Source organism: Xenopus laevis, chromosome 8S (genome assembly GCF_017654675.1).
Source record: "Xenopus laevis strain J_2021 chromosome 8S, Xenopus_laevis_v10.1, whole genome shotgun sequence".
Taxonomy (NCBI): Eukaryota; Metazoa; Chordata; class Amphibia; order Anura; family Pipidae; genus Xenopus; species Xenopus laevis.
In genome coordinates, this window is record NC_054386.1 from 32,858,820 (window position 1) to 32,870,113 (window position 11,294).

Below are 11,294 nucleotides of genomic sequence, written 5' to 3' on the forward strand. Positions count from 1 at the left end.
ACTGCTGATTGGTTACTTTTGATTAAATGAAGTAAAAATTGCTCATGACACCCCCCATGACATGGGCTAGTCCAAGCTGTGACGCTATACAATGTACATCTTCCCCTTCAACAGTGCAGCACCGCCACATGGCGAAGAAGCGCACATCTCACTTAGATCCGCCCGTGAAATGGTTAAGGTGTTATAGTGGGCAGAGTCGCCTTCCTGTTACTCGCGTGCGGCGGGAACTCAGCGCGCCCACACAAAAAAGTCGAACCTGCCGCCCACATGTGCCGGAATGACGCGCGCGCTGCCCAACCTTCCAGACCACCTATAGCCTCCTTGGCTTTGCCATGCTCCCTGCGTCATGCTCGCCGGTCTTCCTACCTCCCCCTCTTACATTTCCCCGCCTTCCCTTAGTCTTGAGACTGAGAGAATTGGGCGCGACCTCTAAGCCATTCCCGCCTACTTCAAAGCCTCCACCCTGCTTCGCGAAAGAGAGGGGGGAATGGGCGCGGACTTTAGAGAAGTCCCCATTATGGACACGCCTTGGTTCCTCCTTTTTCGCCCCGCCTCGCGGAAAGGAGGTGGTTCCGCCTGGCTATTACCAAGAGCGGGAACGCGGGTTGGTGCCGAGCGCAGTGCGTCCCTCCATCCCCCTCCTCCTTCCTTTTCTCTCACACACGCACGGGAGCGAGATCTTCCCTCACACACAGCAGCGGCCATTGCGCCTTCTTCTCTTTTCCCCTTTCTCCCTCAGCTCGGCACCCGACGAACCCACTCACAGCTCCCGCCGCAGGAAGGAGGGGAAATTCCCAGGGCGTTCCGTCCCCTTCCCAGAAGCGGCCGCCTCACAGCGAAGCAGCTTCCTCTGTGTGTGTTCCCCCTCCCCTTCCAGCCAGGCCTGAGCCTGCACTCCCTCCCCCTGCCTCGCGCTCTCACCACCTCTCCTCACACACAACATGTCGGCGCCGGCGGCCAAAGTCAGTAAAAAGGAGGTGAACTCCAACCACGACGGAGCGGACGAGACCTCAGGTAAGGCCGGGGGGATAGAAAGCGGGGAGGACGAGGCCTTGCTCCAGCGCCATTTTTCGCAGCGGAAAGTGCGCTCTGCAGGCCGCACAGGAGTAGGCGAAACCCGCTCCATGGAGGGAGCCCCGTGGGATAAGGCGTGTGGGGGGTTACTTATATTCGGGCCGGGGACGAGAACAAGAGGCTGGGCTGCCCCGCGTTGCGCATGAAGCTCAGAGGCTCATTGTCCTACTCCGCCATGATGTTTCCGATCCGCATGGCGCAGGCATGGGAGGATAGATGGGATAAGAGCGGGGGTTCGGAAGGGGAAGGTCAAGGTACCGCGCTGTTCCCCTGAGGGCAGTGTGTAGGCGCCGAGCGGAGACTTGTGATCTTCCTCCTCACCACGTGGGCCCAGTTGCTTAACCTTGGCTCTCCGGGTGTTGTTGCACTACATCTCCCAGCATGCTTCACGCCATCGTCGCCTTAACAATTGCGCCTGCTGTAGTCTAGCGGTCTAAAGCTGACAAGCGGGGTAAAATATTCAGGGCCTGCTGGTGCCTTTTATCCCGCAAGCCGTGTGAGGGCCTGTGGAGTCCTTGCTGCTTACTTGCACTCGCATCCTTTCAGCTGTCCCTATACTTGGGCTCCCACGTGTCCGCTCTGTTTACCCGCCATCATGTTTATACTCCCAGATGTGACCACCTGGCTGCAATTATAGGCTGTTGAGCCTTTCCACTTCTCCCGTGTTCTATTGATTTCCTATATGGCCCGTGGATTATATGCAGTGAGGCTGCTATTCCTGTTTTTTTAACACCCAACATCCCCCTTCTTAAATGTTGTGCAACTCCCAGCATCCCTGCCAATGTTGATGAACTGTAACGTGCTGGGATGCACTCATTGCTCTCTATGCAAACTGTTCAGCTCTAGGAAATAGCTGGAAATCCAGCTCGGTGGTTTGTATACTGTCCTGGATAGGTTTTAACCTGATCCTTTCCAGAGACATGGAATCTTTTGCAGACCAGATCTGTAGAGTTCATCGATGTTCGTTGTTTTGCAGGGTAGTGATCAAATGATTGGGGAAAGCTGATTGCTTAATAAAGCACTTCTAATACTGGCATTGGAAAGGTTGAACAGTAGCAGGAACTAATACAATGTTTCAGTCCTTTCCAGTAGCATCTGATTAAGTTTGATAAACCTGCACCTGAGTTGCACTCCTTCTGCAATCTTATTCATAAACCTGCATTATGGTACCAGGGTAACAAGCTTTATGTCCTACAGTCACTAAAAAGCTTTTGGTGTCCTGTTATGTTTTTGTAGTAATGGTATTAGCTGGTGGCCTGCAATCTGTGCCCTTGGTGGGTAACCCAGCCTGCCAAAAAGCCACACACTAGCAGACACATTTATTTTGGATCCACACATGGGGGGTATAACTATGATGATGAGTTGGCAAGTGATGCAAAAACTGGAATCGTACAAGTTCATAGTACATCAATGTTATGTTTTATCCTTTAGAAAAAGAGCAACAGGAAGCCATTGAGCATATTGATGAAGTACAGAATGAAATAGACAGGTAAGGTTAAATTCATTAGTTAGCTGTGCCATATTCTTGTGTTCAGCTGTTAATGTACTGTTCTACTCCATGTTAAATGCTGTGCATTTCTGCACCAAACTACTTAAAAGTCCTAGTATGTCCTGCCAAGCTTTTTCTATTCTTGCTATTTCCTGCATAAGCATTTATCACACTTTACAATGTGCCATTGTTGGTATAATAGATAATTGGGACATGTTTGACAGCCTTCATCTAGAGAAGTGTGTAACTTTTTTAAAAGAATTTCCTGGTTTGGCTCTCGTTTGCAAAGTGAAAGGAAGCTGCTTCCTCATTATCAGAAATGTCAGAACCTTGGGCCATGTGCTGTTGTAGCACATCGACCTGATGATGCCCACTCTGTAGTGCAGCACCTGGCAGGATGGTGGCTTTGACTTCTACATCAGAGACCAGCACTATCCAGTTAAAAACTACTGCCAATCTACATACCTGCAAGTCTGTCTTCTGTAGCATTTTGAGCATACTAACATCTGGACCAGCCCTGTTGATGGCCCCTTCTATGGCACACCATTTCCCTGCAAAATCCAGTTACTGTTGGGAGAGAGAAATGTTTATGAATGTTTGCGTCAAAAATTGTTCCCGTCTTTAATAACGTCTCCTTTGTTTACTTAGACTGAATGAACAGGCAAGTGAAGAAATATTGAAAGTAGAACAGAAATATAACAAACTTCGTCAGCCATTTTTCCAGAAGAGGTCAGAGTTGATTGCCAAAATCCCTAACTTTTGGGTTACAACATTCGTCAACCACCCACAAGGTTAGTTGCCTGTTAAACACTTTTTGTACTGTGCAACTTAACCATACGGTCTATATTAGCAGGCTAATACTTCACTGTAGCAATTTGATGCAATTATTTAGTCATTTTAGAATGGTGTCATTTAAATAAATTTTTTGTTACAAATGGTGGTATTTTTTAAAGGGACTGATTATTTTCAATAAATATTCGGCAAAATCCATACTTATGCAAGGTGTTTAGAGTCCAGTGTGTATGCCTGTGACTATGAATATGACTGTTCTGCTATACAGGCTTATGGTATTTGGGGCAGTTTTTTTCATCCCATCTAAGTCTACAAATGCAGCACTTAATGCAACTATAGCACTCAAGAGGCAGAATGATTAAAGTAGCTGTTTACAATGTTCTGCACTACCATTATTACTGTATCACAGTTGGCATCATGCAGTGCCTTCACATATAACCAGTTTTGCCATGCAAATTGAATATTCTAATTATTCTGCATGGAGATTTAATACAGAGTAGGCCATGCCAACTTAATTCTACTGGTGACTATTTGAGACTCTTTATCCTGTGCGTGTATTTGAACATTGATCAATACCTACTTCTACTAACTTGGTCAGTTTTCTCTGACTTTATTGGCCAGTCTGGTGTTTGTGTTCTTATTTTTGCATAGCCGCTATCTGTTCTGGATTGTGATTCATTTCTGTCCATGAATTGTGATTAGATGGCTGGATAATGTTATAGAAGCCCCAGGTTGTTCCTTAATCTTCACCCAGAATTTCTTCAGATTTTAGTGCTGCTGTCTGGATGGATGGGTTATGTTCAGGCAGGGCACCAGTAGTTTTCATATGCAAAAAAATGGGAAAATATGGTGTATTCTGAATTGGTCGTCGCTGCTGCTAGTTACCATAAATGCCTGTAGCGTTGTTCTAGCCCTTATGCGTACTCTGTACAGGCAAGGTTTTTTTTGTGAACTAGAGGACAATCATAGGGACTGATTGTGACCCTGAACGGATCAGTCACTTCTCTCACTTTACTTTTATAAGCGTACACTCTTGGTCTAAACGTTCTAAAGTTTCTCTGCTTATTGGTGAATCCTTTTTTCATTTTTCAGTATCCGCATTACTGGGCGAGGAAGATGAAGAAGCACTTCACTATCTGACTCGGGTGGAAGTTACAGAGTTTGAAGACATAAAATCGGGTTACAGAATAGATTTTGTAAGTATTCTTCAGCTAGACACACTATGGCCATTTAATCACTTTGTCATATGCTTATTAGTAAAATGGTGTTCCCCCCTCTAGTATTTTGATGAGAATCCCTACTTTGAAAACAAAGTCCTCTCTAAAGAATTCCACTTGAATGAAAGTGGAGACCCATCTTCAAAGTCAACAGAGATAAAATGGAAAGCAGGGAAGGTAAGAAATAAACTGTAAATAATCATAGCATGTTGTATGCAATAGTGATGTGCGGGCCAGCCCAATACTGGTTTTGAATTGAGCTCTTCTGCTGCTCCCCCCACCCAAAGCAGACATCTATAGATGTACTAAGCTGCTTCACTATGATGTGGAGTGTCAGTTTCTAATAATTACATTTGGTTTATTTGTGCATTACTTTTTAGGATTTAACAAAGCGTTCTAGCCAGACACAGAACAAAGCCAGCAGGAAGAGGCAACATGAAGAGCCAGAAAGTTTCTTCACTTGGTTCACAGATCATTCTGACGCAGGAGCTGATGAACTTGGAGAGGTTATTAAGGATGACATTTGGCCAAACCCACTGCAGTACTACCTGGTGAGGAGGAAGCTCTAATAGAGAACCTATAGTGGTTTTTTTTTTTTTTTTTTTTACTTGGCATGATATTAATCTCTTTCTCAAGGTCCCTGACATGGAAGATGAAGAAGCAGAGGGTGAGGAAGAGGATGATGAGGAAGAGGAGGGACTGGAAGATATTGATGAGGAGGGTGATGAAGATGAGGTTGAAGGTTCAGAAGATGACGACGATGATGAAGAGGGAGAAGAAGCAGAGGTATGTACGTAAAATCCTATCACTTACTATGCATGCAGAGAATGTTGCTTATGGACATCTCCATTATTGCTAGTTGATGGAGAAACGCTTGAATTCTCCTGTGCACGTTATCGCTTACTTTAATAGAAACAGTCCCCCAAAACGGCTATTGGGAAGAGAAAATGCTCCAGAGGCAGTCTAATGACAAAAGAGGACTGTAGTAGACAATGTTGTCCAACTCTGCTGCCCCATATTTTAGTATATCTGGGCTAAAGCTCAGACACCATCAGTACAGAGCCACAAAACGCTTCAGGTAGTAATGTATCCCTGGTTTCTTTCTCTAGAGAATTGCCTTACATTAATGAATGTACCTATCTCTGTCTCAGCTCAGTAGTTAAAGGGATACTGTCATGGGAAAAAAATGTTTTTTCAAAATGAATCAGTTTATAGTGCTGCTCCAGATTTTTTTTATATTCAATTTTGAAATCTGACATGGGGCTAGACATATTGTCAATTTCCCAGCTGCCCCAAGTCATGTGACTTGTGCTCTGATAAACTTCAATCACTCTTTACTGCTGTACTGCAAGTTGGAGTGATATCACCCCCTCCCTTTTTCCCTCCAGCAGCCAAACAAAAGAACAATGGGAAGGTAACCAGATAACCACTCCCTAACACAAGATAACAGCTGCCTGGTAGAACAGCACTCAAAAGTAAAAACCCATGTCCCACTGAGACACATTCAGTTACATTGAGAAGGAAAAACAGCAGCCTGCCAAAAAGCATTTCTCTCCTAAAGTACAGGCACAAGTCACATGACCAGGGGCAGCTGGGAAATGACAATGTCTAGCCCCATGTCAGATTTCAAAATTGAATATAAAAAAAATCTGTTTAATCTTTTGAGAAATGGATTTCAGTGCAGAATTCTGCTGGAGCAGCACTATTAACTGATTCATTTTGAAAAAAAAATTTTTTTCCCATGACCGTAACCCTTTAACATTAATGGCACCTTCAATGTGACATTTCAGCCTGAGTACTATGTGGGCTAGTTTGTTGATTGTCTCACAGGGTTTGGTTGTACCGCTGACAACTGCAGTAATGATTTGCATAAAGGAGATTGCCACTGTTTCTTGCTTATTACTGTTTTATGTTTTTGCAGGAAGACGAAGGTGAAGATGATTAAATGATCGCATTGTTTGGATTCCACCCTTTTCCTTTTTTTTATGCAGTCCCTGGGAGCAAGATGCTGTCGTATATATAATTTCATTTTTTTTTTTTTTCTTGTGTGCTCGGTCGCCTTGTTCTCTTGGTCCTTTTTTCCCTCTCCATACCATGGTTTATAAATTTATTTTTTTCCTTTTTTTTTTGTTTTTGAGGGGTAAGAACTGAGTAAAATGCAGTGGAAATCTCTAACCATTATTATTTTTTGTTCCCAAGTCCATAATGCTCTTGTCTCCAACAATAAACTTCAAACTTTGTAACATCCATGTTGTCTATGGGGCACAGCTTACCTTGGCTGCCATCTTTGATGGAGGCTGTGGAATGTTGAACTGTGTGATTAGTACATAGCAATCCCACTATTTCTTTTTTTTACTTTTTAACATTTCCCATTCTTTTCTGTATATTGGGCTCAGAGGTTACACTGTTTCCATGTGAGTATGGACAGATAGCATTTACCACCATGTATCGGTCTCGTTTTTTTTTTTTTTTTTTCTTGTTAAAAAATGAATAAAGTACAAAAAAAATACTGTGGGGGTGGGATAGAAGTCAGCGGGAGGGTTTTCAGTGAAAACAGGGTGGTCGGGGTGGGCAGGGTTGGGCATTTTGGAAACATGGCTTTTTCTCTTTGGCATGTTTGTGATGTTTACCAGGACATCCATGCAGGTTAAGACACTTTTAAAAATAAAAGCAAAAAAAATCCTCCTTATAAAGGCTTTCAGGGCCAACAGCCTGCAGGGACCTTACTGGACCCTGCCGGACAATATTGGAAATGACATTCTCAGTTTTTTTTTTTTCTGGAAAGGAAAAATGCTCCGTTTTAAACGTTAAAAGTGTACAAGTTGCTTTGTTACAATAAAACTTAATGTGTACACGAAGGGACTGCTGTTTTTTCACTCAAATGCTACCTCCCAACCCCCACCCCCTCGACTATGTTTTTCCAAAATTATCGTGCAAATTCTATTTGTTTGATGGTTCAGACTAATGTTTTTGATACTGGGCATTTTGTAGTAACCTTGAAACTAGCCTGGCAGTAGTGTGGGAGCATGGCTGTCCATCTGGCATCATGCACAGTCAGCATCTCCTCTTCTCCGTGTAACATGGAGCTTCTGTGGTAATTTTGTACTTCTTTTTGCTTGGCAACAGTGATAGTCGGCACTTAATCTGATTCCTAGTCTGTTATCGATCTACATCTTTGCTGTCAGATTTTTGCCTGTCAATCAACACTACAAATAAAGAAATTGGTGTGACCTGTATGTAATATTCTCTTGAATCTTGTATGTTGGGAGGCATTTAGTGTGAGAAACTGCAAGGACCACCTCCCCATACCTTCTGTGCAGAAACAAAACTATGTAATCACTGGGACCCATAGGGGTCAAAAGCAGAAAATCTCATTTACTTGTGTTCGGGGGGGTTTCAGTTTGGCTGTACATTTAATGGGGTTGTTCATCTTTAAATAATTTTTTACCTCTCCAGTTTGCAGTTTTAGCAATCTGGTTGCTAGGGTCCAAATTACCCTAGCAACCATGCACTGGAGACTGGAATAGGAGCGGCCTGAATAGACAGATGAGTAATAAAAATAGAAATAATAAACTTGGAGCCTTACAGAGCATTTGTTTTTTTAGATGGGAGTCAGTGACCCCTACTTGAAAACTGGAAAAAAATCAGAGGAAAAAGACCATTCAAAAACTGGAAAGAATCAGAAGAAAAAGGCAAAATTCAAAAATGATAAAATAAAAATGAAAGCCATTTGAAAAGTTGCTTAACATTATTCTGTAACCTACTAAATGTTAAAGGTGAACCACCCCTTTAAGTAAGATTTTTTTACTGTGCAACACTTAATATCTAAACACCCCCGTACCTAGTTCAGTGTGAATTGTATCTAACCCCTCCCTGCAACTGGTTCCAGTTAGAAAACCTTAAAGCTACAGTGACATTCTATGACAATTTTTTTCCTGTTGCAGCACAGTAATGCCTCCATTATCAAAGCCAGCTCTGGACAGAATGGGTTGGGGGAGATGGCACTCTTAAGAACCTGACCTCAACCCAACTGAACCTCTGGTATTGATTGGTACTCTGACTGTAAGCTAGGCCTGGTTTCCAATCATAAGTGCCCACTCAGTGTTTGCTTTGGTTATGTGTTCTACCAGTTAGAGTTAGGATGGCAAGGTGAACACAGCCTAAATAATCAGCTCCTGAATAATCATCAACCCACAGCTCAGAAACTCTGTCTCTAACCTGAAAAAAAAGTCATGTTAGCTTTCCTTTGGGGGCTGTATAGAATTATATACATATAGCATTATGCAATAGGGCTTATAATGTATCTTGATTGTGGAGCAAAGAATCCTAAAGGCAAAAAGTAAGCTTGCATATAACCTTTCAGGCAGGTATGATTAATAGAAGTACAGTATATTGTTATATAAGTACACTATCAGCGGAAACAGTACGAGCAGGTACAGTAGGTGGCATAAGAGGGGAGACCACTTGAAAAGATGGCCGCAAGCCAATCGGGTTTTTCACGCCATGGTGCTTAGACGAGTGTACGTACTGATGTCACTGACGCTCTGACTATGCTTGCATCACAACGCCGTCACATACAACAGCGCAGAGACGCAATACAGAACTACTGCGGACAGACAGCCTTAGAAAGCAATCAAGCTATGCTAACAAGGCTTCCACACTACAGAAGCATAACCTCCATGAGTACATTTTACCCACTCTCTGCATATTACAATCAGAACTCAGATATAACACAGTCTGGTAAAAAACAAGAAACCTAAGTAGCTTCCCCAATGCAAAGTGTGCAATCATTCCTTAAGGAAATCTGATTGTAACTTTCTCTCATTGCAAACCTGCACAAAAGATACCAGGACCACCAGTACTATCCGCACAGATAGCTCTTAATCAGCCTTCACAGGAATTAACCTCATCACCAAACACTCCACAAACTGCGGGCTCAGGGACCTATAGATGAGAGCCCAATACCTTGGGAGAATGACCCAACTGCCTAAACATCAGAACAAGTACCAGCTCAAATTGGAGAATTCCTACAATGGTTCATGAAAACAGTGCAACTGCCCCCACTCCCAGTCGGAGGGGCCATCAGCGGCAACCCCTGAAGTGGGAGATGATTCAGACTCAAAATTAAGGATGAGACAGCTGCACTCTCAAGGGCAGATAGACTTCTGGGAGTCCATAAAAAATGAAAACTAGCCTGCCCAATCTTTAACTCCATTACACAAGCAATCGACATAGAGTGGGCACTGGCACGGCTATCACTGCAAACGGCCCTACCTGCAGAAGAGACAGCATTTAAGGATCTGTTAGACCGACGCATGGAGTCAGTACTAAAACGATCCTACACACAGGCAGCGGCAATACAGACATTGGGTACAAGAACTGGCCCGACATCCACCAGCATCTAAACAGCTGCTGCAAAATGAGGTATAAAAGCTGACTACTGCCTTAGCATTCTTGGCAGAAGCAGCAATGGAAGTCACATAACTGGCAGCAAAAACAACAGCAAATGTGGATCAAAGATGCTCACTGTCAATTCACGGATCTACCCTTTGTACAGCCCAACGCGTCTTTACAAAAGTTCTGACTCCTATAGTAGCATACCTGAGATCCCTCGGGGTACACATACCAAAGTATCTGGGTGATTTCCTGATAAAGGCAGCCCACGGAAGTGCAAGCAACCAAGGACACAGACCTGTGCCTCAGGGTGCTTATACAACATGGTTGGTTAATGAACCACCAAAAGAGCTCACTCACGCCAAGCCAAACAATTCTATTTCTGTGACTCTTATTCGATTCCAAGAGACAATAGATATACCTACCTTGAGACAAAGTAAACACACTCAAAGGGACGACCCAGACCTTCCTGACCAAAGAAAAAAAACTCTGCAGAGGACTGCTTTCGACTCCTCGGACTAATGGTTGCAGCCCTAGAGGCCATACCCTTTGCCAGATTCCATCTCAAGCCACTACAACACAACTTTCTGCAATACTGGAACAGGAACAAGAATTTACAGCAAATAATCCCTATCTTGCAGGGAACCAGGGACAGCCTACTCTGCTGGTTGAGAGAGGACAATTTCCAACAATGGAGGAGTTGGGCAAGCACTACCTGGGAAGCAGTGACACCGGATGCCAGCCTCAGCGGAAGAGGGGCATATAGAAAGAGCTTACACTCCAGGGGACCTTTGCTGGAACTGCGAGCGATTGCGATGGCACTAGAAAAATGGTCCACGACCTTACAATCTCGGGCTGTCCGAGCACAGACCGACAATGTGTCATACGTCAACAAACAAGGGGACACACGCAGCAGATCGGCCATGCAAGATGTATCACAGTTATTGACATGGGCAGAAAATATGGTCACAATCATCTGCAGTATTCATCCCAGGGGTGGGAAACTGAGAAGCAGACCTGAGTAGAACATCAATAGACCAGGGAGAATGGTCACTGAATCCTTAGATCTTCCGCCAACTAACCCGCAGGTGGGGGACCCCAGAGATTGACATGTTGGCAACAAAACACAATGCAAAACTACAATTCTACTGCGTCAAGAGACCCAAAGGCAGCACTTTTGTACCATGGAACTTCAGGATGGTGTACGCCTATCCACCACTAGCCATTCTACCCAGAATAATCAGGAAACTGAAGCAGTCCAACACGACCACAATACTTATTGCTCAAATTAGCCAAACAGGGTATGGTACTTCAGCGATTAGGAATAT

General features: G+C 43.9%; 1 protein-coding gene across 3 annotated transcripts; it reads left to right on the forward strand.

Annotated features, from left to right (window-relative positions):
- Positions 1–829: 829 nt before the first annotated feature.
- Positions 830–7,808, forward strand: set.S (SET nuclear proto-oncogene S homeolog). 3 transcript variants are annotated; one of them, NM_001090705.1, is given in 8 exon segments: positions 830–1,014; positions 2,506–2,563; positions 3,212–3,354; positions 4,448–4,551; positions 4,636–4,749; positions 4,953–5,123; positions 5,209–5,358; positions 6,494–6,817. In NM_001090705.1, coding segments are annotated over 8 exon segments (837 nt in total). In that variant the 5' UTR covers positions 830–941; the 3' UTR covers positions 6,518–6,817.
- The last annotated feature ends 3,486 nt before the right edge of the window (positions 7,809–11,294 follow it).

Coding starts and splice junctions, on each gene's coding strand:
- set.S (XM_018231939.2), top strand. CDS start 942: ATGTCGGCGCCGGCGGCCAAAGTCAGTAAAAAGGAGGTGAACTCCAAC. Junction 1,015..2,505: donor CGGAGCGGACGAGACCTCAG/GTAAGGCCGGGG, acceptor TTTATCCTTTAG/AAAAAGAGCAACAGGAAGCC. Junction 3,355..4,447: donor ATTCGTCAACCACCCACAAG/GTTAGTTGCCTG, acceptor TTCATTTTTCAG/TATCCGCATTACTGGGCGAG.